General features: G+C 53.2%; 1 protein-coding gene across 1 annotated transcript in view; it reads left to right on the plus strand.

The window, feature by feature from the left end:
- USPL1 (ubiquitin specific peptidase like 1) overlaps positions 1 to 20,890 on the plus strand; it is a 39,381-nt gene extending 18,491 nt beyond the window's left edge. Inside the window, exons 6-9 of the mRNA XM_075562814.1 lie at positions 2,415 to 2,544; positions 9,670 to 9,795; positions 13,873 to 14,030; positions 17,419 to 20,890. Coding sequence (XP_075418929.1) covers positions 2,415 to 2,544; positions 9,670 to 9,795; positions 13,873 to 14,030; positions 17,419 to 19,223 — 2,219 coding nt within the window. The 3' untranslated portion in view covers positions 19,224 to 20,890. The remainder of the gene's footprint in view (positions 1 to 2,414; positions 2,545 to 9,669; positions 9,796 to 13,872; positions 14,031 to 17,418) is intronic.
- The last annotated feature ends 4,354 nt before the right edge of the window (positions 20,891 to 25,244 follow it).

The raw sequence follows: 25,244 nt of genomic DNA on the forward strand, positions 1-25,244 counted from the left end.
TGCTGGCCCTTCTGCTCGCTTCTGAGGGTTTCTAGGTGGAGGCCCACCCTTATGGGAACAGCCCTGATTGGGTGTGCCCCTTGCTGTTTCGCTGAACGGTGGGAGATGTTAGGTTAAAGGGTGCAGGCCTCCGTTTATAGAGTATCTTGGGGTGTTCACTGTTCTCCCCCAGTCTGGTCCTGTTGTGGCCACGCCTGACCTCTTCCTCCCCCACAGCCGATTGCCATAAGGTAGTGGTCAGACATGCCCTGGCTCTGCAGCCACCCCTCTGGCATCCTGGGCTGGGGTCTGTCGTTCATTGCCGTGGCCCCACAGACACTGGCAGGTGATGTTCATGGCTCGTTCATTAGCGAAGTCAACGGGTTACAATTCAGGTGAGAGAAATAAATATTCAGGCTGTCATTCAGTCAGGACAGCTGCTTCTCTGCTGGGCTCTCAGGCAGGCCTTTCTGTGGCCCCCGCCTCTCTGCCTGGCCCACCCTGTTACAGAGCCCTCGTAAGGACTGCCAGTGGACACTCCAAAAGCCCTCAACTCCAAGATAAACCTTCATCTGGACACTCAGCTCAAACTCTGCGAGCTAGTAAACCTCACCCCTCCCATTAAGTGTCTGCAGACATGTCCCAAGCCAACCTCCGGCCCCAAAGCACTCTCCTTCTCATGCTCTGCCTCCTGGTCCCGTCACAGCTCCCCGGATCTCAGAGGGTCAATGTGCAGAGATTTTGGGGTGTAAAGGACGTGCCACACCCTCGGCTCTTGTCTCTCGGTAGTGAGCCCTCACCTCCCGCTGCTGAGATGGCTCATTTTATACTCAGCAGGATGCCAATCACAACGAAGCCCGCGCACAGCCACGCACAGCTGGGTCATAGCATCCAATTAGTATCTTCCACCTTCTTACTCAGACTCATCAAGGAAAGTACCATTTGGTGGGCGTCTATTTCATGGAGCCGGGCATGCCCCCTTTAAGCTTTGTTGACGTGTAACTCACAGGTGCGATGCAATAGCTGTCGTCACACCTGCACTGTCATCACAATCAGCTTTAGGACTTTTTTCTGTGTGCTTATTATTTCCCCGTTTCCTCCTAACCTCCTTGCCGTTCACCTAACACCATTCATCCAGTTCCTATCTACAGATTTACCTACCCTGGATTTCATGTGCAGAAACACAGGAAAATGGGGGAAAAAAACCTAACAACAAAAAACTTCAATTGAAGAGAATTTATTAAAACTGGAATACATTTAAAATGGGTTTTAAAGTTTTTTTTTTAAGACTTTGTTTTTGTACGACAGTAGGCGCAGGATCATAACACCAAGGTGTTCTTGAAACGGCCTGGTAGACTGGTGTTTGAGACTGCGTCCTGTCAGTAATGCCTGCTGGTGGTTCTTGGGGATCCTGCCAATGTTCTTGACTCGGGGGATCGTCCCCGTGGGGGACTCAGGTCCCCACCCAGCTCTGACAGTGACCATGGGGTCAGGAGAGGCATGGTCACAGTTAAGAACGATGGGTTTGGATAAAGAGGACAGGTGGGCGTGGGGACTCCTGTAGCACTAGACACTCCAGGGCCCAGCACTTCATTCCACTCGTCCTACATTCTGTGACAACGTTCTAGCACAGAAGAATTGTTGACAATTTCTTGGAAAACAAATAAGGAAGTAAAAATATCTTCGGTCATTTAGACCAGGGTTTGGAGGGGTGTGTAACTGAGCACCTGCACAGTGCTGTGTCTCGTCCCTTCCCCAGGGCACGCGAGAGAGCACTTTTACTTGATCAGAGTCTCAGCTCCCTGGGAAAAGCTGACAGCTTCTTAAATCATGCAATGTGGCTACGGTTACAGACGTCCCTAAATGCACCCTGTCACTTGGAAACTGGGAATTCCGAACAACAGAGCACACCTTAACAATCTGCGCCCACAAGCAGTCACTTGGCTCAGGCTTTGTTTGGTTTTAACAACAAGATTCCGATCGTTTCTGGCTCCAAACGTTGGTAAAGGCTCATCCTGAAAGGAGAGGCTCAGAGGAAGAGTGGCAGATGAAGAGGCAGGATTTGAGGTTGCTCGTGGCCCTGGAAGGAGCCCTGGTGGCAGAACGATTCAGCCCGTGGCTGGTAGGTTCAAACCCACTAGACGCTCCCCGGGGCAAAGACGAGGCGCTCTGCTCCTGTGGGAGCACTTCTCCCCGTCCTAGCGGCCCCTGTGCGTGGGCAGTGGGTTTTATTGACCCGTTCCACGCATGGAGCCGTCCAGTTGGAGTGGGAATGGTGTTTTGGGCAAATTTGGGATTATTCTACGTCGTGTAGTACCTGTGACAAGCCCCTCCCAAGCTTACCTGAGGACCATCGTGTGGAAGGCGGTCGGTGTCTCTGGTGGACGTCCTTGTGTCGGTGACTGAGCAGTAATGGCTTTCTCTTCCTTTTAAAGGTGACATGGAAAGCCCTGTGTTTGCGTTCCCCCTGCTCTTAAAGCTCGAGCCTCGCGTGGAGCCGCTCTTCGCGTGTTCCTTCTCCTGGGACTTTGCGTGTGCGCAGTGCGGGCACAAGTACCAGAACAGGTGCGTTTTGTGGGGTTCGTTGTTGTTGTTTCTAAGATAACTTCATTCTGACTGCAAAGGAGCCCAAGCAATAAAACGGAGTAAAGCCTTGCTTCTACCCACGCTTCTTTCCGTGGAGATCAGTGGGGATGGAGGGGTCTCTGACCACTTTCCCCTTCCCTGGATTCCCTGCTGAATGAGATCACCCCTACTCAGAGGTCCCCAGAAGTACGTAGAAAGCGCTGTGTGGTTTTTTCACGCCTCTGAAAGACCAGGGTTTTCCTTGCTTGTCTTAGTAGGCTTTTTAAAAACCTGATGGGAACTGTGTTAGGATTTAGAGCCTGGCACCCGTTCTCCGAGGTAACCGCCCCTTCCCCTCCTGTCCTGAGCAACGAGCCCCATAGCCTGGGAGCTGACATCCCCTAATGCTGAGGTGAGGGGTTACGGTCCTGGTAGGAAGGAGCCGGAGAAGAGAGAGATCTGCAGGGTCCCTTCCATGAACCGGTCAGAGGAAGAGTTTGTAAGAGGGGTCAGTGAGGGTCAACTTCAGTGCACTGTAGTCCTCTCCCCCGCCCGTTGGGAGGACATGGCTGGTGGGCCGTGTACGGTGTTGCACTGTCTCTGTTGGGCGGTTTTATCTAAATTATTAGAGATCCACCCCCTTCAGGGACACTGCAGGGGCATGTGCCCCAGACATGTGCATCTTGGCAGCCCCGCCTCCAGCCATCTAGCTTCCCTGCTGCCTGGGCTGCTCAGAGTGGCCCTGCGAGACAGGGTAGAACTGCCCCGCGCTCCCAGACCGTCACTCCTTCCCGGAGCAGAAATCCTCGTCTTGCTCCCACGGAGCAGCTGGAGGTTTGAACTGCCGACCATGTGGTGTAACCACACCAACACTAGCTCCTTACCACGTACATCCACACAGACAGTAATCGGCTCAGTGTGAGATGGCTTCTTTGTCTGGCGTGGGAGGGGGTGCTCTGAGGAATGCCAGAGCAGAGCCAGGAACGATTGTTCTTGCACAGTGAGTTCCCAGAGCCCCAGAACAGCATGAGGACTGGTGTTACCCTCACGAAGAGGCCTTAAATCGCCTTGTGTCAAAGCGAGGGAGGATGAGAGCTGACATCTGTGTCCAGGTCTCCCGGGGACGTGGGCTGATCTTTATGTAAATGACCTGGCTTTCCCCTCAACAATAGCCTGTGAGGAACAGTCCCGGCAGCCTTGCAAGCTGGCTGCCCGAGTGGTAACTGGCAGGCAGAATCCCAGCTGCTCACACTCTGTGGTGGGCGCCTAGCCCGCCCTTCGGGCTTCCAGGCGTGCCAGCCACCAGCTTAACGACAGCTCTTCTTTGGGTATGAGTGGGAACTTTCTTGGGTCAGAAATGCCTGTACCTACCCTGCAAAATTTGAAGTTCCCGGGCAGCCAGAGGGGTCTCAGCTTTGCTGACTAAAAAATGGGGTGGGGTGGGGGAGGTGCCTCGGGAGAAAGGCCTGGTGCTCTGCTTCCAAAGACTCACCCCTGCTGAGCGCTGTTATCTGGGTCTCTGGCCTTGGTTTCCCTTGTGGAGATGCAAAACAAAAGGTGTCCTCACTAATGTTCCCTGGGAACAGTGCATGCTGGCCCCTGTGTGGGCTCCGTGCTCTACACCCCTCACTCCCCCAGCCCGCTCTGTTCCTAGCAGCCCGCCCGCCCTCGCCGCGGCAGGTGCAAATACATGCCTGGTGTTGGTTTTGAGAGAAGCGACTCCCTTTCCCCCCAAATATGGAAATTTTCTGGTTTTCTTCATTGAGCATGTATTATGTTCCAGTATGTTCAAAACTTGTTTGCCAGATTTGCATTTCTCTACAGCCGACCTTACTGACCAGGACTTAGGAGTGCTGAGCCCTGCGCAGTGGAAAATCCCAGTTTAACTTTCCCCAAACAAACCTTAGCTACCAGTGGCCTCCTGTTGTCTGAAGTCTTATGATAACAAACAGCTACCGCCTGTTGTGGGTTATGTTCTGTGTGCTGGGCTCTCACAGGCACGCCAGGCAGAGGAGGAACGGAACATCTCATGAGCGGCGCCTGCACTGTGCTGGCTGTGTCTGTTGACACTGTGATTGTGATAGCTGCTGATAGGATGCCCCTCGGGCACTGAACCAGGGGAGGGGAGGGACAGGGAGGGGCTGCTGTGGCCGCCCTGGTGGGAAGGCAGGAGAGTTTGGCGCGTGCCGGGAACCTTAGGGAAATGCAAAGTACAGTGTGACTTTCTCAGTGTTTCATTTCTCTCAGCGTGTTGCTCCACCATACCCATCCTTCCACCATTTGGTTTCATTTCCATTCCCGATCATAAACAAGTTCTGAGAACAATCCCTGGGTAAGTGAGCCCATGCAGACCAAGTCTGTGTTGGTCAGCAGTCCGCTGTGTATATAATTCCGCATCTTTTGCACACTTGGTATTTTACCGTGCATGTCCATGTTAATAGCGACTTCTCTCCGTGATACTCTGCTGAATAAGGAGCAGCTGCTTTCCTCAGTATTCTGTTACAGAAATCACTTTTCCCCCAACGCCACCCTGCCTGACCCTGAACATAGAAAGCTCCTCTTGCACACGGGCTCTGTTAACGTCAAACTGGGTGTGTGGGTGATGAGTCAGTCCAGGCTGCGTGACACTGTAGCATGGTTAAAGTGTCGCTCTGTGTGTGTGTGTGGGGGGGGGGGTTGCCCATGCACGCACCCACGTGGCACATTGAACAACATAGGACCCAATCTTTGCCTGGTCAGCACTTTGTATGTGAACAGCTCAGTGGCATAGGTTTGGTTGGTCACGTTGGGCAGCCATCACTGAGCTAGTCTGTCATCTTTAACAGAAATTCATATGTGTATTTATGTATGTACATGTCTGTATTTAGACCTCTATAAATGCCCTTTGCCTCCTAGCTCTTTCCTCTATTTCCTTTGACTTTCCTCTTGTCCCACTATCATGCTCAGCCTTCATTTGGGTTTCCGTGATTCCTCTCAGTTACATTGCCTTTGATCAATCCCTACCAGACCTCCTGCACCCTCCTCTCCATCTACTTTAGGTCACTTGTCGTTCTCCTGTCTCTGGGTTTGTTAACACCCTTTTCCTTTCCCCCGCCTCCCCCTCTCCCATGTCCCCCTGGAACCATTGGTCTTAATTCTCCTCCATATTGTTTATCCCACCTATCTTATCTAGATAGATATGCAGAGACAATAGTAAGTACAAAAGCAAGACAGAGCAAAACAACCAAAGAAAACAAACCAAGGAGAGAAAAAAAAGAGCCTGTAAATAGTTACAGGTCTGTTTGTTGACCTTTAAGAGCATTTTCCGGTCGAGTCTGATGGGGTCCCACACCCTGGCCCCAAAGTATTTTTGGTACTCCCTTGGGACTTCCTTGCTCTGCTCCCCTTGCTGTTCTGTTGCATGCCCTTAGTGTTTTGCCTTGGTGTGGTGGGGTCAGATGGGCACAATTCCCACACTGTGTCTCCAGTGTTGTCCTCTGTAGGGATATGGGTTGCCTTGGGGCTGGCCTTATGGTCCCCTCTGTGCATTGGCGGCTCTGAACAGGAATATCGTCCTCAGGGCTTGGTGGGTCAGGATGTGCTCCACTCTCTCTCTCTCCCTCCCTCCCCCTTCATTTGCTCCCGTGTGCTCTGATCAGACATGTCCCTCTCCCGGAGCTGTAGCTTCGGTGCTGTCTTCTGAAGTGAAGTATTCTGGGGAGAGAGGGCGCTGTCCACGTAATTGGGATTCGGGCTGGCATCATGCCAGCATGTTGCATTCATGTCTTGGTAGCTCCCCATTTTATATACCGAAAATCATACAAAAATAAAAAGTAGAAAAGCTAATACTGTATATATTTGTGTGTAGGCTGAGGGTTTCAGCGTATTTTTAATACAGTTTTTGTGGAAAATTATGTACCTTGGCTGATATTCAGGTCAGCTTATATTTGAGTATATGGGGTAATAATAAAATGAAATAGAGAAAAACTTCAATCGAAAAGAAAGCAGAAGATATTAAAACTAGACTTTAAGTGTCGAAAGGAGGGAATCACATGCTGAGGGGTTAAATTTTAACCTGACTGCATCTCCTGTAACCATCTCCACAAGACTCTGTCTGATTAACTAGCCCGTTCACATCTCTCGATTGTGGCCAGGGAATCCATCAGAGGTTTACTCTAGGTGTGGACCCTGCAAATGGATTCTGGTGTTCACAATTCAAGATTAATCACCATTCTCTTGGGATGTGGATTTTATTGTGACAATCCTTGGATCACACAGGCTGGTGTGCTTCTCCATGTGGACTTAGCTGATTCCTTGCTTAGATGCATGCTTGTTTGAAGACAAGCCTTTAGGACCCCAGACGCTGTTCTTTCTGATAGCTGTCGTTTCCTTTGTTTCATTGCTGATTGGTTTTCGGATGTTGGACCACCCCTGCTCCCTACAATAACTGGCTGTGGTGGGTCGCGTGCCTTTGGGTGGGTTTGCTGTCGTGGGCAAGAGGGCGAGTGCGCCTTTGTTTTCTTTCCTCCTGTCCCTGGTGTTATTAGGGCAGTGTTAGCCCCGTAGGATGAGATAGGAAGTATCCCTTTCTCTCCCACGTTGCTGCTGCTGCTGTCATTGTGTAAGTTGAGCTCAGACAAGAGTCGCTCATTCCCCGGCAGAGCCATTTGGTGGCCCCTCTGTGTTGCGAGGGCTTTGATCATGGCCTCAGTCCGAGGTTTTCTATTCCTTGAGTCAGTGCAGGAAGTTCACGTTTTCAGGAATTTGTTCATCTCCTCTAAAGGATCTAATTTGTCCACACACAGCTGTCTGTAATTTTTTCTTTCTGCTTCCGTAGGGTTGGTGGTTGTGCAGGTGACTCCCAGTCGTGGCTGGTGTTCGATGGGAGCGAGCGTTGTCTCTTCCTTTGTCAGTCTGCCTCAGTCAGCTCTCTCTCTGGCTTTTCATGTGTCTCTGCTCCACTCTTGGTTACTTCCTTCAGTTTGTAGTTTTGGACGTATTTTGCTCTTCTTGATATAGCTCTGTGAATTGTAAGTGCCATTTATTGGTGTATTTTTCCCACCCGCACACGGACCGGACTGCTGCATTTCCCTCCAGCACGGTCTTTGTTCCGTATGGTGCGTTGTGCTTCCCCTTCATTCATCCTCTAGGTATCTTGATTTCTCTCTCAGCTTCTTCCTGGACCCTTGGTAGTTTAGCAGTGCAGTGTCTCATTTCCACACATCCTTGTAATTCCAGTTTCTTTGGAAAAGATGACATATGATTTCATTCCTTGTGTGCTTTTTTCAGATCTGCTCTCTGCCTTTAGATAGTCTGCCCCGGAGATTGTTCCGTGTGTGCTGGAGGAGAACGTGTACCGTGCTGTCTTTTGTGTCAGCTGGCTCTAGTTGGGCAGAGAGCTGTGCCGGGCCTGCCTGCGTGCTGGTTTCCTTGCAGGTAGTTGTGCCATTCATGCGCGTGGTGTGTTGAAGGCTGCAACTACGGCGGGTGACTTGTCCCTCCCTCAGTTCTGTCAGTATTTGTCTTGTAGACATGGAGGCTCTGAAGTTTTAGGGAGATGTACATTTGTGGTAGTTGATCTCTTTAGTGAATTGAGGCTCTTATAGATAGATAGTGTCTGCCTTTGCCTCTAAATAGATACTGACTTTTAAAACCATTTCGTCTGGTTAAGATCACCAGGCTGGCTCCCTTGATTACTTGCTTGAGTGACACCTTCTCGGCACACTCCACGGCCCATTTTTACTGCTGCCTTTGTGTGGGGCCGTCTGGGGCACGTGTGATGGGATGAGGGACGAGCCATTTTGTTTCTCAACTCATTTCCTTTTGTCTATATATTTTAGATGATTTTATTTGTTTGTGGTTACCATGAGGATTAGATGTAACATTGTAGCATTTCTAATAACCTGGTTTAGCTTGAGTGGGACTTAAATGAATTAAAACAGCAAAAACAAACTCACTGCTATCAAGCCGTTCTGACTGGCAGTGACCCAAGAGCTGATAACTGCAAAGTCAGCAGTTCAAAGCCAGCAGCGTCTCTGCTGGAGACGATGGAGCTCTCTCCTCTGGCAGAGAGTCGCAGCCTCAGAAACCCACGGGGGCAGCTCTGCACTCCCTGCCCCGTGAGCTCTCCCCGAGTGGAGACGTACTTGATGGCACTGGGTTTGGTTTTTACCAACACAAATAACATCCCATAATTCTGTACTTACCGACTGCTCTCTCCCTTGCTTGTGTTGTTATCACCTGTGAACACTTTATACATCCCATGCCCTACATCAAGGAGCCCTGGTGGTGTAGTGGTGACGTGTTGGGCTGAGATTCACATGGTCGGCAGTTCGAGGCCACCTACAGACCCACAGGGGTCGCTGTGAGTCACCATTGATTTGATGGAAGTGAGTTTGGCTCGGCCTTTTTGGTGCCTTGTAGCATAAATTCATACTTGTTTGTTATGCGTTTATCTCCATAAAGCTTAAAAATATAACTGCCTACCCACCCGAAGTCCTTCCAGTCTTGCCCTCACTCTTGCCCAGAAATTGCCTTCAATGCAGTGGTTTTCTCCCTTGTAGTTACATCTGCGAGGTATGATCACCTCGTGTCCTTTCTTTTCCAATAAAGGACTCAATTTCACATTTCTGGACGGTCCTGTCTAGTGGTTAAGAAGTTCCGTCTGTTTCTGTCAACAGTGTCTAAATATTACTCTCACTTTGTGAATGACAGTACCAGTCCTTTTCTTTCAGCATTTAAAATATCTTCTCCACTGCTTACTTGCCTCCATAATTCCGGGGGCAAAATGGGCCTTTTAATCCTAGGGAGGATCCTGTGTGCATCGGACCGCCCACAGCCGAGAGGGACCTGCTGCAGACAGTGCACTGTCGTGCCAGTGCGGAACCCTTCTTAGAACAGCATTTCCTTGCTTTATGTCCTGGTCAAAAGCTCCCAGCAGTTAATGGGGAGTCATCACGAGGAACTCCACCACTGGTATCAATCCTGGAGGCGCGCTGTACTGACTCAGCGAGTGCTGCGGGCAGCCGCCCAAGGACGAGTAAACTAGGGAAGGGAAACCGTCTTAGTTCAGACGTGGCTTTAATGTGTTTGGTTCGATGCAAGTGAGTTACATCGTGTCTGTTATTTGTTGTTGCTTTTTAATAGGTGTGTGAAGACTCTGGTCACCTTTACACGCGTCGTCCCTGAGTGGCACCCGCTCCATGCTGCCCACTTTGGCCCGTGCAACAACTGCAGCGACAAGTCCCAAATACGGAGGATGACCTTGGAGAAGTGAGTTAAAGTGGCCTTGCAGGTTTTAGAAGGAGAGGATGGTGGGTTACATGGCGGCGACGACCTGCCTTGGGAAGACGTCTGAGTGGGTTATAGTTTGGGACTGACTGTCACACACCACGGCCGTCACGGGCTCCTTTGGCCTTTTTCCTCCCGAGAGGGATAGGAGGCTTGTGTTTTTTTTCTCTCCTTCCAAGTGGCCAGAGTCCCTCGGTTTTGGGATTGACTGTAATCTAATTTCAAGAACCAAGTTGATTCATAGATTTCCATCTCCCGGACTTTGTCTTGCAAGCTCGCTGCTGCCTCTGAGCAGATGGGCTTGTATTATGCTCTGTTCAGCTTTCCCGTTTCTCCTCAGCGAGCGGTTCTGCTGCGGGTTAGCTTTCTGCGTTCATAGAAGCCCCGTTCCATTCCAGGCAGTGCATCTGTCTATCTTGCTTCTGTGAATGCGCGCATGCGTGCTCCCTCTCTCGTCCCCGCCCCATCTTCATTTCAGGCTGTTTTCTCCCCAGCTCTATGTTGTGGAAGTCCTTTGAAGTGTCATGTGCTAAAGAGCCAGTGTGATGATCCTCTGATGCCCCGGGGGGTGGGGGGGGTTGGCCAGAAATGCCTGGACTCCTTCTTAAAAGGTGACTTTTCTTTGAGGCAGTACGTCTGTCTCGGTTGACATCATTGTGCCTGAGAGAGCAGTCCTGTTGCCCTCCTTCCCCAGGCACGGGCTTTACACCCTGGAAGGTGATGCCCGCCTTACCAGGCGGTCTAGTCTCTTCTCTGAGGGGGTGGAGATTGGGGCTCCACACCAACCACCTTGTGGGCCCGCCCTGCCTCTCCTTAACCCCGTCCTGTCTCCCCACCACGATGGTCTTGTTTCCTCTTGTAATCAGTGGTGATTGTTCACAGTGAACATTGTCAGCCAAGTGGCAGACAGGGGATGTCACTCCCTGTGCCTGTGTTTTTATTTATGTGTGCATTGCTTTCCCACCCCACATCACCCCACCGCACCCCACCGCCAGTGCTTTAAGGGTATTTCATAAAATCACCAAATACTCTTCTCTGAGTTCCTTCAAACATGTTTGTTTCCCAAAAGCCTCTTTCTACTCCTGTCCTGCCCCGTCCTCCAGTCCATATTGCTTCCTCTGTGGGCTCAGCACATGGCGTGGTCCTTGCACACCCTGGCTTGCCATCCCTGTCTTTGTTTGGAGCAGGGCCTCCCGCCGGGCTGCACGGCCATGATGCCCGACGCTGTCACAGCATCCTTCTCACCAGGCCTTGTGCGTCGTGAGTGCTGCCAGCCTGTCCCTTGTCACACGAGAAGGAGTCGTGTCCCGGATGTGCGTGTCTGTCATCCTGTGCTGGCTGGGCATCTTGGTGAAGTGACTCAGGCTCTGTCGACTCCTGCTTGTCCTTCAGGCTCAGCGTTGGCAGGGAGCTCTCATTTTGTTGGGGCTCGTGATGGGCTGCGGCGTTGAAGCACCGCACAGGTCTGTCTCCCTGACACACGGGGAGCTCTTCACACGCCGCGGGGGCGGGGGTGGGGGTGCCTGCCTGGGAACGAGTGGGCAAGGCTGGGTCATGTTTCTGTGGGCAGTGTGTGCACTGCCTTCCAGCAGCCCTTTGTATTCATCACAAGTAAATTGAGCTAATGTGTGAAATGTCACTTAAGTTTTCAATGACAGGAGCTTGATACGGGTCTTCATAGTATTTTACTTTGAAATTGCTTCCGCTCTCTTTGTTGGTGTCCTAATGGGATTTGGAAGCAAACTAAACGGGTTGCTGGGCTGACCTGAGAGTGGCCTCGTGGTCACCATGGGTAGTCTGTGTGAGGGCGTCTGACAGTGGGCAGTGCTGTGTGCCTGGTGGGTGGCCCACCCTGTAACCCGCCCCTCAGGACGAACCGGGACGACGGTGAGGGTGTGTGGGTGCAACTTTTCCTCGGGAAATCCTGCAGGAGCTCAGTTCAGACCGTGGTGGCTTGAAGCACAGGTGCTTCCCGTCAGGCGTAGTTTTTACTCTGCAGACTCTTGAGACCAACCTTTCGTCCCTGCCGTGGGAGCTGGTCAGCACCTTCCTCTCTGGGCACCTGGGCAGCTTGTTTCTTTCACCTTCCATTTCCACGGTGACTTATATTTCACTTTTGAGGCACTAGCGGAGCCCTGGTGACCTAGTGGTTACACATTGGGCTGTTAACTCCAAGGTCAGCAGTTCGAAACCACCAGCCAGCTCTGTGGGAAAAAGACGAGACTTTCTACTGCTTTCAAGAGTTCCTGTCTCCGAAACCCACAGGCCCAGTTTCACCCTGTTCTGGTGGGTCGCTGTGAGTTTGAAGTGCTTAAGAAAAGTTAAATTCCGTCTCTCCTGATGACATTTTGGGTGGAGGGCTGATAATAGAAAGGAGTTAAAAATCTGTTTTTTAAAATGTAAATAAACAATTAAAAATGGCCCTACTACTTAAAAAAAAAAAACCCTCAACTTTAACCTCCAAAGAATATATTTGTGAACCTTTGTTGAACAGTTGAATTTCCCTGAAAGTACTTTCCTGTTACTAATGTAGATTGATGATAATCCTTGGATTTCAGTTGATCATGTTTATATTGTCTTAGGGTCTGAAACTAGCTTAAGCAATGCGGTGATTGAGCTAAGATGTAATGACGTTAGAGAGCAATTTGAATGTTCCTGAAGCCAGCATGCATTATCACAGCATGTTTTCTGAAAGGTGAATTATTAAGTCAGTCAGCTGCAGTGAGCAGACACTTGCTGGGAGTCTGTGCAAGACTGGGTGGGGCTGGACTTCTCTGACTAGCCAGTTCTTGTGCTGAGCTGGAGTCGGCACACGCGCTGTGGTCGGGCCGGGGCTTGTTGTGAGTGAGGTCTTTGCCGCGTCACTCTGTGATCGGCGGCAGGTGTTCTGGACGGCTAGTGGTGAGCAGCGCAGGCCGCACGTGTCAGGCGGCTTCCTTGTGGGGTTTTATTTCTCGTTCTAAGAAGCGTGTCTGTGAAAGTGTTGTCTGGGCGCGTGGTGAGCGCACACAGAGCTCAGGAAGCTGCTGGGATCGGGAAGCCTGGAGATCAACCAGAGGCCTCGGGAGTGTCGTGCAAGGTGTCGTGTGTGAAATAGTAGTCAGCAGAGACAGGGCGCCGAGGTGCGTGTGTCTGGCTCGAGAACACCTGTCTGCGCCAAGGGTCATCGCGAGAATGCGGGGCCGATGGCTGAGAACTAAGGTGTGACTTTGAACCCCATGGGTTTGAAGAGTGGCCTTTCGGACAGGCCGGCAGGGCGGGCGGTCGGCAGAGAGACTGACAGGAGTGACAGCATGGGCCCACCCGCCCGCCCGAGAGTCTGCGTCTGGGACATTGATTCGAGTCCGTCTCGGCTGCATCATTCTGCTAAGCTAAGGAAGTTTGACAGCTGTTTAAATATTGAGCAAGGAGCCGTTCGGTGTTTTCCTTACATCCTGACGGCTTGGTTAAATTTAGCCATTTCTGACCCATCTTTGGGTTTTCTTGTCTGATATGTGGCATGTAATTTTTAAAGGTAAATTACATTTTGGGAATTATGGATGTTCTGGAGTTTACAGTACATCAATCGGCATGTCAAATTGTCTTCTTTCCTGGTTACAAATTGAGGTTTTTTTACCAAATGGAAATTTTATTGTCTGCTTCCTGAGATAACTACAATTGGCCTAATTATCAGCATGTTGCCATGGGAATTTTTGGTTTGTTGTTGTGTTGATTTTATTGACTATCTTGGGGTTGTAACTTTGTTGTACACTTTTGCCCTCCTGTCCCACAAAAGCAAGTGATGTATAATCTTGACAGCAAAGAGCATTCCAGATTCTCAACTGGAGAAGGGGCTGCTCTCTGACCACTCCTCCGGGGTCTTCTCGGCCCCAGCCTTCCTGCTGCCCCGGAGCCGTTGCTGTGATGTGGCTGTGCGCCTTCCTGCAGGCCAGGCAGGTCCTGCTCCCAGGTCCTGCTCATGGGGGGGGGGGAGGGCGGCGCCAGCTTCAGATCAGACCCTGGGGCCGGTGTCCTGCTGCACACAGCCCTGACGGCGCTGCCTTCTCCCCCCTGCCCCAGGCTCTCCCCCGTCTTCATGGTGCACTTCGTGGAAGGCTTACCTCACAACGACCTCCAGCAGTACGCCTTTCGCTTCGCAGGCTCGCTCTACCAGGTCACCTCCGTGATCCAGTACCAAGCAAAAAGTCACTTCATCACCTGGATCGCAGATGCCGGCGGTAAGTGGTTTAAATGTATTTCTTCTTACGGTGTCGGCACGGGAGCCAAATCCTGGTGTTTTTACAACAAAAACAGCAACAGAGCTCTCCCCTTGCTTTTCTGTAGTATTACTTTTTAGAAAAACGCTTCATTGCGCTTGCCGGTCAACATTGACGCAGCAGGTCAGTCCCCCCAGGCATTTCCCACGCCGAGCGACCACGGGCTGCGCTCCCTGTGCACCAGGGGAACTGTCGGCTCTTCGGAGGCTGTGTGCTGGCCAGAGTGCTGCCCTGTAGGTCCCTCTGCTCTTCTGTCCTAAGGGTGTCCGCCCGTGTCTCAGGACGAGCGTCTCGGGAAGTCCCCTGGCCTTCTGGGTCTTAGGTTTGAGTTTGGCTTTGTCCTGCCTTTTCCCCGTGCTAGCGGGGCGCTCTGGCCACGGTGGTCTGGGTGGCTGAGGTCCTGGGCTGTGAGCTGCCAGCCTCGCGCAGGCTTGGTCCTCCTTGCGGTGCTGGCTAGCCTCTCTGTTTGGCTCCTGACAAGGGGAGACCAGTGGCGGTGTCTTCAGTGGCCACTCCCAGAGTTTAAGACGCTACTCACTCGCAGAGCATGCCTCTGGACGCTCGGTGCTGATCGGCCGAGCCATCCCGAGGGGCTGAGCCCTCAGCCTTCAAACCCTTGCCAAGTGCCGATGCAGTGTGAGAAGTGCCTTGAACTGTGTCCTCGGAGCACGTGTGCCTGCACCCAGCTGTCGGTGCTTGCTCGCACACGGCCCCGCCCCACCTGGTACGCACCGGCTATGGTCCGTTTCTCAGGAGCCGCGCTCACTGCGCCCCAGTTCAGATCCACAACACCGACCGCCCCTCCTTCCCCTTCCCAGCAACGCGCCCTGGTCCGCGTGTGGGGCTTGATCTCCTTTTCTGTTTCCAGCCCATGAGCAGTCCCTGCTCGGTGAGGAAAGCACGGTGGGCGCTAGCGTTTGTTCCTTCTCTCTGAAAGAACAGCAGACACAGCCCCTGCTGCCTAGTCTGCGACGGTCAGTCCTTTGCTCTGACACGCTGGCAAGCTCTGGGACGGTGCCGCGTAGACTATCGGGACTCCGCAGTTGGAGAATCCTCCGTCGAAGCGTGGGAGAGCCTTGTCGGCATCGCTCAAGTGACGAGCAGGCCAGATAGGACACCGTGCTTCTCCCGTGTGTCACAGTGAGCACGTCTTGCTCTCTTTGTTCCCTGGGTCCCAGGCCGTGTCCCTGGCGGCATGTATGCGTGTAGGACGGCACTGCGGGAGATGTCTGTCACTTGGTGTAATGTTTCTATTGGTTGTACGCTTTCCAAATTGGAGAGACTCTGAGAATCACACCGCCCGCCCCCCCCCCCCCCCCCCGTGATGGTGTAGCTGACCATGCAGAGTGCAGACGGAGACCCCCCTGCAGATGCAGTCTTCCTGCGCAGCAGTGTTCTCAGGAGCACCAGCCAGCGCCCATACAGAAGAGCGCCAGGGCTGGTGTCCATTGCCTGGCAGAGGTGGGTGGGTCACTAGGCGGTGTGGAGAGCAGGGCAGTGGCGTCCATGGGGTCAGGTGTTCTGTCTCAGAGTGACCCAGTACTGCCCAGGGAAACCCTCTGCCTCCTTGAGGGCCTCGGGGAGGCTGACCACGTCGGCGCCTTCTTGTGAGTGTGCTTTCCGACCCTGCCTGCACAGACGAGCCATTTGCTTTTGTTCATCACCTAGATTTCGACCCACCCTGGAAGTTTGTCTGTACCAGGTGTGTCAGTAGGTTCTTACCATCTTGTTTCCTCATTTCTCCCCTCGGGCATTGGTGGCGCGGTCTGTGTGAGGCCTGGGTCCTCCGTGGTCCGTCACTAATGGTGCCCTGGAGGTGTCGGAATGGGTCACCGCAGCCAGGAAGACGGTCCTTTGTCCTCCTTAGCCTTCCACGCTCTTCGAGCCTGCTCCTGAGCCCGTGAGAAGGCTCTCGGCACTAGAAAGTAGACCCTGGATCCGCCCCTCTCTTCAGTTCTCAACCTCTGCTCTTCGAAAGCTTTCCCAAAGCAAAGGGCGCAGTGAGCGCTCACGCCCAGTTGTTTACTGGAAGGCGGCCCTCAGACTTGGTCCTGGAGTCACAGGACACTGCGAAGTGCCACACCGCCCTGCGGCACGCACAATCCCTGGGGTGTTCACCACTGGGCCACCGGGCACTGGAAAGGCCTAACTCAGAAGTGTGATGGGGTTGGCCTCTGGCTTGGTCATTCATCTCACTTAGTTCAGCAGGAGCCGGTGCCGCGTCCCAGTAGCCCCTTCCTGTCCATCTCTGGTCACCCAAGCGTGAGTACTGACGGAGGCCACAGCACCCGGGTGGCTTGGAGATGTCCGCAGGAGGAGCGCATGTAGCCGCTGCCTCTGTAAAAGCTGTTAGCTGCCAGGACGACAGTGAGCCTTGCCTAGTTCACCTGCGGTAGTAACGTGGGAGTGTCAAAGCACGCTTTCCCTGACCCATTGCCTTCCAGCACCTTGCCACCTTCCTGTACTGCTTAGTCTCGCTTTTCCTTTTCCTTTAGGAAGGGGATAATATAATGTGCTAGGGCAGGTCAACTCAAGAAACAAATCCAGTGACATATATGTATAACAATGTCACATCAGGAAGTAGTTAAGTATCAAGAAAGTGCCCTACCCCAGTCCAGCGCAGGTCCAAAGTACGACGCAGCCCCGGAGTCCCTCTTCAGGCTCACGCAGCCACGTGCAGTGATGCAGAGTGCAGGAGCATCGTGGGTCCGAGGGGTGGAAACGGCAGGGCTCCAGCAGAGTCCCGGCAGGCAGGAAGGCAAAGTGGCAGAGCCACGAGGACGTTCCCAGGGTCCTCCCTATAGACGGCCACACCCACCGAGATGCCATCAGGCTGTGACCTCCCTAACTACCTCAGATCGCTCAACTGATTGCCACCGTGCCCTGCTGCCCCCTCCCCCCACCCCCAGATGGTGCTGACCCAGAGAAAGGCCTCCAAGACCCGACACTCCAGACTCGGCCTAGCCCCTAAACACTTCCCTTGCCGTCCATCATCTCGTTCCCATGGAAACGCAGAGGTTCATTAGGAATGGAAGCCAGGGTGGAGCCCTGTCTGTGCTCTGACACTGTTGGGTGAGTTAGGGCGGGGAGTGCTCTAAGCCTCAGGTCCCGCAGTACACTTTTGTCTTACATTTCGTGGGTATTTGGGGGAAGTGTAAACGACTCTCTCCTAAGCAAGCTGCCTTTCTTCACTCCGTTAACCTGAACACCAGGTGGTGCGTGGTGCCGAGCCATATGTCAGCTGTTCGCCTCTGGCCGGGGCCCAGAGACCCAGCATGGAAAGGGTTATTGGCTGGAATGGCAGCCTTCCCATGTCTAACCTCTTGCCCGTTCTTTCTCGTTCTCTCAGGAGGTTGGCTTGAATGCGATGACTTAAAAGGCCCGTGTTCTGAGAGACGGGAGAGATTTGAAGTTCCAGCTGCAGAGATTCACATCGTTATTTGGGAGAGAGAACCCTCCCCCACGCCAGCTGACGCAACCGCCAGCCTTCCATGTACAGAGGCCAACGACCAAGACACTTTGGGGGGTCAGAACCAGGCACTCCCGCCTGTGGGCCTGGTGGGCAGCCCGGTCTCAGCTCCAGGGTCTCCTGTAACCCAGCCTGCACTTGGGTCCGGCGGTGTTCCCAAGGACCCTGTCCTTCCAGGTCCCCAGGGTCTGGCCGACAGTCACAGCCTTGCGTTGACCCTGGACGAACTAGAGGCCGGCTCAGAGCGTTTCCGGTTAGAAAAGAAGCCTGGGGGAGAAGATCGTGGTGTGCGGGCTACAAGTCTGTCGCCGTCGCTGGACTCCTTCCTGGATTCTTTAGTGGCAGCTCCGGATGCGGAAAAGCCCGTCCAAGCCCAAACTCTGGATGTCCGGTTTTCATCCCCAGGTCCAGGTGCAAGCCTGCCCCCAGGGACTCAAGATGCCTTCCCTGCTGCTCCCGGGCACACTGGTCCCTCGGCAGCACCTCAGCAAGGAGAGGGGCCAGGGGAATCGCAGGCAGATGCTCAGCCGGCGCAGCGCTGCCCACCGGACCCAGAGGCATTAAAGCCAGAACTCCACGTTCCTTCCCGGGCACTGGGTGCTTGGACTGACACAGCCAGGCCCGGAGCGAAGCAGCCAGTGCACGAGGTGCAGAAGAAACCGTTTGTGGGGAGCTGGGTGCAGGGCCTGCTAAGCAGGGGCGTTTCCTTCATGCCGCCCTGCGTGTCTGCGCAGGCCAGGACCGCCCTCACGGGCTTGCAGCCGTCTGTGAAAGGCGCACGGAACTTTGGCGGCTTCAAGACGAAAGCAGGGAGCCAGAAGGCACCTCGGGCGTCCAAGAAGGCCCATAAGAGGGCGAGTAAGCCCCCTGAAGTGAGCAGCCTGCTCCCAAGCCAGCCTGCTCCAGGGGGCACAGTGTCTCTTCCGCGCCCCATTGACACTGCTGTCCCGGGGCCTCAGAGGACGGGTGGAAGCGCCTCTCCTGGCAAGGACCGAGGGTTCTCGGCAGCTGGCCTTGGAGACACGAGGGAGGGACAGATCCACCAGCTCCGGCTGAAGCTGCTGAAGAAGCTCCGGGCCAAAAAGAAGAAGCTGGCTGCCCTCACCTCTTCCCCTTCCCTTTCCTCGTCCTCCCCCCCAAGTAGGATGCCCCCCAGGGACACCCTGGAGAACACGTCTCACTGTGGCTCCCCCAACGACTGTGACTCCATTGAACTGTTGTTAAATGAGCTGCAGTACCAGATCGATATTGCGGACAGCTCAGCCGGGGCTCCCCCACTGCCCGGCGCGTCCCCGCTCAGCGGCCAGACGCAGGAAGAGATTTTAGCTGAGCTGCTCTGTCCTGTAGCTGTGGGGTCCACGGCACTTCCTGAGCCCAGGGAGGCGGACTTTCAGTACCTGGAAATGGGAGACGACCACGTCCCAGCCCCCAGCAAACTAGGCTCGAGTCCCCAGACCTCGCACCTGAGAGGGGACCACAATTACTGCAGCCCCACCAAGAAGAACCCAGACGGCGCCCAGGCTGACCCCTGGGCCAGTCACGCCTGCGCTCAGGCCTTGGACCTGGAGAGCCCCGTAAAGACGGATATTTTTGATGAGTTTTTTTCTACTTCAGCGTTGAATGCGCTAACCAGCGACCCCTTGGACTTGCCTCATTTCGATGAGTACCTGTTTGAGAGTTGCTGACTGCCCGGTACCTCATTGGTCGCGTGTTTAATTTATGCTAGCTCTTGAAGAGCGTAAGTTATTTGGTTTCTCCTGAAAACGCATGCAGGGTGTGATTCAGGGATCTGTTCTCCTTATTTTAGGGGAGGAGGGGGGGGACTCATTTTGCAGAATGTGGGTTTCTGAACATTAAAAATGGAAAACAGCCTCTTGTCTCTGGAAACTTTGCTGTTAAAAGTTCAATTAAAAAATGTGTATCTAGACTTTGAACATCTGCCACCTTGGTTAGGGAAGGCAGTAGTTGGATCCCACGGAAGGTGGTGTCTGTCTGTTTTGCCGACTGGTCCTGTGGCCCTTGGTCTCAGCCTGCCGGCTCCCCCTGCAGTCAGCCTCCCTGTCCTCCCCTTACACCCATGGCCAGAGCCCCGAGGGAGGAAAGGGCCATCTGAAGCCAAAGCGCATGTCCTTCCAGCAGCTCTGGGTGGGCGAGCATCGCAGCCAGCGTCAACGTGAGGCTGTGCTCACGTCAGGTTCGCTGGGCCCAGGAGGTGTGCGGGTAGGGCTCTGGTCATCCGTGCACGGGTTTGTTCCAGACAATGTGCTTCAACGCGCCTCACTGACCAATGGGTCGTTCTCCCAGGAATGGACTTGGAAGAATCCCAGCGAAGCAGTAGTTCCCAGGGGGATCTGCCCAGCCAGTTCCATTCAGAGCAGAGGTCAGCTCAGAGGGTGACCACAACCATATTTGGGGGGTGTGTGGGGAGCAGATTTCAAAAGGGTCGGCTTGGTAGAGTTTATCAAAGGACACGAAGCAATCACAGGTTGGGAAGTTACCAGAAAGCTGCATCGTTGAAAAGGCAGGAACTTTGAGAAATCCCCCTTCCCTCCCATCACGGTGCCCTGTCTGGGGAGGGTCACAAGGGCTGCTCTCAGAGAGTTTCCTCGGGGCGCATCTGTCCCCGTCACCCAGGGCCCTGGTTTTGCCCCTCAGGCCAACTTTTCCAAACTCTTCCTGGAAAAGTAACACACTTCTGAGTCCAGAGTGAGACACTGCCTGATTGGCACGGCGCAGGTGTGTGTGGAGAGGGCTTCTGGAGCTGCAGATGCCTCCTTCAGAGTGCATGGGCCAAGGTGGTGGCTGTCTGAAAGAACGGTTTCCCGTTTTCATGTTTGTGTTCCGTTTTGTAGCCATGCTGCTGACTTGCCCTCGTAGTGAAGGGGCAGAGCGGGATGGGTTTACAGGTAAGGGAACGGGCCCAGAGTGTGGGAAGTTAGGAGGCCTGGGTTGAGGGGCTGCCACAGCTTTTGGACACGCTGGCTCTCAACTTGAGCCCCACCCCAAGCTCCACCTGGCATCTGGACCCCCACAGGGCACCTGTGCAGTGATGGGTTGAGAGCAGTTACTGAGAAGAATGTAAGAACTGAATGCACATTTGTTGTGAAGAAAAACGCAGAATAGGAACTTGGTTGGGGCAGTGGCGGAATGGGCGTGCCTGCTCACCTCAAAGTCAGTTCAAACCCGCCACCCACCCCAGGGAGGACAGGCTGCACTCCTGTAAATGTAGTGTTACAGCCTTAGAAGCCCATGATCCTGTGGGGTCGCTGTGCGTCAGCTTCACCCCAATGGCAGTTGTTAGGGTTGCTTATCTCCACAGACATCAACTATTAGAAACATCTTTCCAATAACAATGGGGGGGTGATAACAATGAAAGGGTGGGGTGGGGAGCAAAGGGATAAAAGAGCTGCTACAGTGGTGAGAGTGGTGACACCGACACCGGGAGGGAAGGGGGTGTGGAAAGGGAGAACCGATCTTGGGGATCTATGTGTAACCTCCTCTCTGGGAGATGGGCAATGGGAAGGTGGGTGAGGGGAGATGCTGGGCAGTGTAAGATACGATAAAATAATTATTTATAAACTATTAAGGGTTCAGGGGGAGGGAGGGGGGAAAAGAAAACAAACTGATTCCAGGAACCCAAGTGGAAGGCGAATTTTGAGAATGACAAGGGCAATGAATGTATAAGGGTGCTTTACTCAATTGATGTATGTATGGTGATAAGAGTTGTATGAGCCCCAATAAAATGATTTATTAAATTTTTTAAAAATTGGAAAATGAAAAAAAAAGCTTATACCAATGGCTTAAGTAAGAAATGTTTTGGGAATGATGGTAGCAACATATGCACAAATATGCTTGATACAGTGGATGTATGTACGGAATGTTAGAAGAGCTGTAAGAGCCTCGATAAAATGACTTAAAAAATTAAAATGAATCAAGAGGGCGGGGGATAAAATTCAACAGAAATAACAGTTGGTAGGATCTGGTTCTGCCTGGGAAGTCTCATAATTCTCGGCAGTGCCTCCCCCCCCACCAGTAGCTCCCTGACCTGAAGAGTGAGCACACTACTGGGTTAGGCATTCCTGCACTGCACCCAAGGTTAAGCAATTGACTGGTAGCCCGAAGCTGGGCTGTTTGAGGCCACCCAGAGGTGCCTTGGAGGAGAGGCTTGGTGATGCGCCTCGGAAAGGCCACATGTTTGAAACCCTCCATAGACCAGTTCAGCTCCACTCCCCAGGACTCTTCCCGATGGCAGCCAGCGCCGCGTCTGGCCAGTCCAGGTGGTCGGGGAGCTGGGTGCTGTGCTCACTGCGCCTGCTCTTGCGCTCCGGAGAGTGCCTTTGCTGGCTCACAGGGTCCGCGCGTGTGCACTCAGCCCGAAGTACTAGCATTACGCAAACAATGCAACCTTTACCTCGTCCTGTCTACGTTTTCATAATTACCAGGGAAAGGGAACATTTTCCACGACTAGTGGCCAGTTGAGTTCTTGTTATTAATTATTCATTCAACAAGTATTTCTAGATTCCTTTTGTTCTCAGCCCCCAACTAAGGCAGTAAACAAACCCAAAAGATGTCCTACGGTGGCTCGTTTGCCTTCTATAGCATTAAGATAAAGAGATGAGGAGGGTCAGTAAGTTCGTGGGAAAATAACATTTTCTTTTTTTCCACACGCGTTTGGAAGCCCGCTGTGCAGTGTGAGGTGCTGGGAGGCCCGTCGATGGTACCAGACGGGGTGGTGCTATGAAGACATGGAAGGGTGGCCGGGTGGACTGGGAAAGGCCGCGTGGAGGTGGCTGGGTGACATTGGAGCAGAGAGGACTGTGAAGCTGGGGGGTTAGCCAGGTGACTGTGTGGGGGAACAGGGGCTTACCACGGAGGACAAAGGAGGGGAGAATAAGCAAGGGGAGGAATCCTAACAGGCGAGGGCGGGAAGATTGACTTCCCAGGCCATGGTGAGAGCTTTGTGGAAAGCATCATGAGAAACCACTAGAAGTTTCCAGACGAGAGGTACCATGATGTAGCCTGAGGTTTTCAAAGGTTCGCTGAAGTGTGGAGAATCGGCCTTGGAGCTGTGGTCTCATCACTGGGCTGTTAACTGCAAGGTTGCCAGTTGAGGCCCACCAGCTGGTCCAAGGGAGAACAGTGAGGCTGGCTGCTCCCAGAGAGATTACAAAGCCTGGGGAACCCTCTGTCCAGTGTTGCTGAGTCAGTCAACTCCAGGACGGGTTGGGTTCCGAGTTCCACTTCAAAGGTAGAGCCGACGGGGGGCGTGATGATGGATTGAATATGGGCTGAGGAGTTGTCACAGATGAACCCCAGGCTGGGTGCCTCAGCAAACGGTCTGCACCAGCGTTGGAAATGGGACAGACTTACACAGGCAGGGATTTAAAAGGAAATGAGCCGAGAGAGATACCTGCTAGGCTTCCAGGGAGAGGTGATGGCGTAGTGATAAAGCTCAGGAGAGAGACCGGAGACCAGCTACTCACTGGGGAATTGAACCCATGGCCATTCATGGCTAAATGAAAGCAGCCATTAGCAACAAAGGGAGGCAGAGGTGACAAAAGAGAAGATGATGGTATCCCGCAAGTCAAGGGGAGCCGGGTCTTTCCAGGAAGAAAGAGGGGGGCTCTGTTGGGTGCTGCTGCAAATGACCATTGGCTTTGGCAATGAACAAGGACAACTCAGAACGCGTAGACTGTGGGCGGGCTCAAGGGTCAGGGTGGGGAGGACATGGAGACGAAGTCCCTCTTGCAGGCGCTGCTGGGGAGTCCCACGTAAAGCCGGGGGTGGGTGTGACTAAAGGGCGCTGCCATGTTGGTGTGTGGACCTGGTGTCTCATGGAGAGAGACCCTTGGATGCTTGTCCCTGGGAGTGGGGTAAGTCTCCAGGGATGGAATAGAGAAGCAGGGTTTGACCTTCAGCACCAGAAGGATGAATCCATTTCATAATATTAGACCTGCTGACGCAGTGGTCATGCATCGGAAGGTTAACAGTTTGAAACCACCAGCCCACTCTGAGAGAGGAAGAGGAGGCTTTCTCCTCCCACAGAGAATTGGTCTCCGAAACCCACGGGGGCAGGTCTACGCTGACCAGCAGAGCTGTTATAGCCGGCATGGACTTCACGGCCGAGGGACGACCACGTGTGAGTGGAGCTGTTGGGGAGACGTGGGGCAGGAAAGGAGTGCGTTCTGGTTGGCTTCTGGGGAAAAGCAACAGTCCAATCGTCAGTGAGGAGAGCACAGGGCTGAGGATGGAAAATGAGACTCGGTGAATTGCTCATCGAGGAGGGCCAAGCCTCAGCATCAGGGTCCACTGGAGGCTTATGGTCGCCCCTCGGACTGAACAAACCTGTTGAGCAGGACCGAAGAAATAGCCGGGGAATTGAATTTAACCCTAGTACTCGGCACGTTCAGGTAAATGGGACAAAGAGGAGAAAAGGAATCAGGGTGAATGGTTATAATGATAGATAAGCAAGGAAGTAGGGCTCTGAGGAAGGAGTCCTGGTGGCACAGTGGTTAAGCACTTGGCTGTTGACTGAAAGGCTGGTGGTTCAAACCCACCCAGTCCATGGAAGAGAAGATGTGGCCATCTGCTCCCGTAGACTCTAGCCTTGGTCACCGACAGGGCAGTTCCCATCTCTCCTGCAGTGTTGCTTTGAGGGTGCTTCCGCTAGAGGGCGCACAACCACGGGGCACGAAGCAGGAACTGGCCGGTTAAAAGATGGAAAGGGGATGTTTGGAAATGGACCGTGGTAGCAATTGTCCAATTCTGCTTGACGTGGCTGAACTAAGGAAGGACATGATATATGCATAACTCCTAATTAACAACAATGTTTTTAAGTGGCAACAGATCTTAGCATGCTTGCGTGAGACTAGTAGAGGAGGACGCTGGTCTGGAAGTGCTGTGCTTGAAAGGGACCCTTGCTGGGACCGGTCACCCTGGTGATGCCGAAGGAAGGCCGTGTGAGACTTCTGCAAGACACAGAAGCCGAGGCAACGCCATCCAACTGGCAGGGGGCATCCAGGTGGGAAGAAGGCGTCCAGGAGCTGAAATCCTCAAAGGCTGGGCACCATGGGCCAGTGGAGGACCAAAGGCCCAGTGATAGGTGAAGCTCCAAATTCACTACCATTAAGTCGATTCCAACTCAGCGAGTATATAGGACAGGGTAGAACTGCCCCTCTGGGTTTCCAAGCCTTACTTTTTACGAGAGTGGTGAGTAGTGTAGTCAGAATGGCTTGTGCTTCATCAATCATTACCTATCTCGTGCCAAATCATTGTGGGGGTGGGGGGAGAAGAGAGTGGTGTGGGACACCGTGGCTGGAGAGGTGGAACCAATCGGGTGGCTTAGGGTAAGGGGACTTAGTGGCCTGTGGTCAGACACTTGCTTGCTAATTGAAAGGTCAGCAGTTTGAAACCACCAACCCACTGAGGGAGATTCACAACCTTGGGAACTGTGGGGACAGTTCTACTCTGTCACCTAGGGGTGCCAGACAGCAAAGGTTTGGTGTCTGACAGGAATGAGGTGACATTTAGTGTGGGTGTCACTAGCACAGGTAGAAAGCCAGCCAGGTTCGGACAAAGCACTTCTTCTTTTTCACCGCCCCTCTACTTTAGCAAGCAGGGACTCCAGGGACTGGTCTCTCCTGACAACACGTCCAAAGGACGTGAGATGGGGCCACGCCATCTTCCCCTCCTAGGAGCACTTGGAT

This window comes from Tenrec ecaudatus, chromosome 11 (genome assembly GCF_050624435.1).
Source record: "Tenrec ecaudatus isolate mTenEca1 chromosome 11, mTenEca1.hap1, whole genome shotgun sequence".
Taxonomy (NCBI): domain Eukaryota; kingdom Metazoa; phylum Chordata; class Mammalia; order Afrosoricida; family Tenrecidae; genus Tenrec; species Tenrec ecaudatus.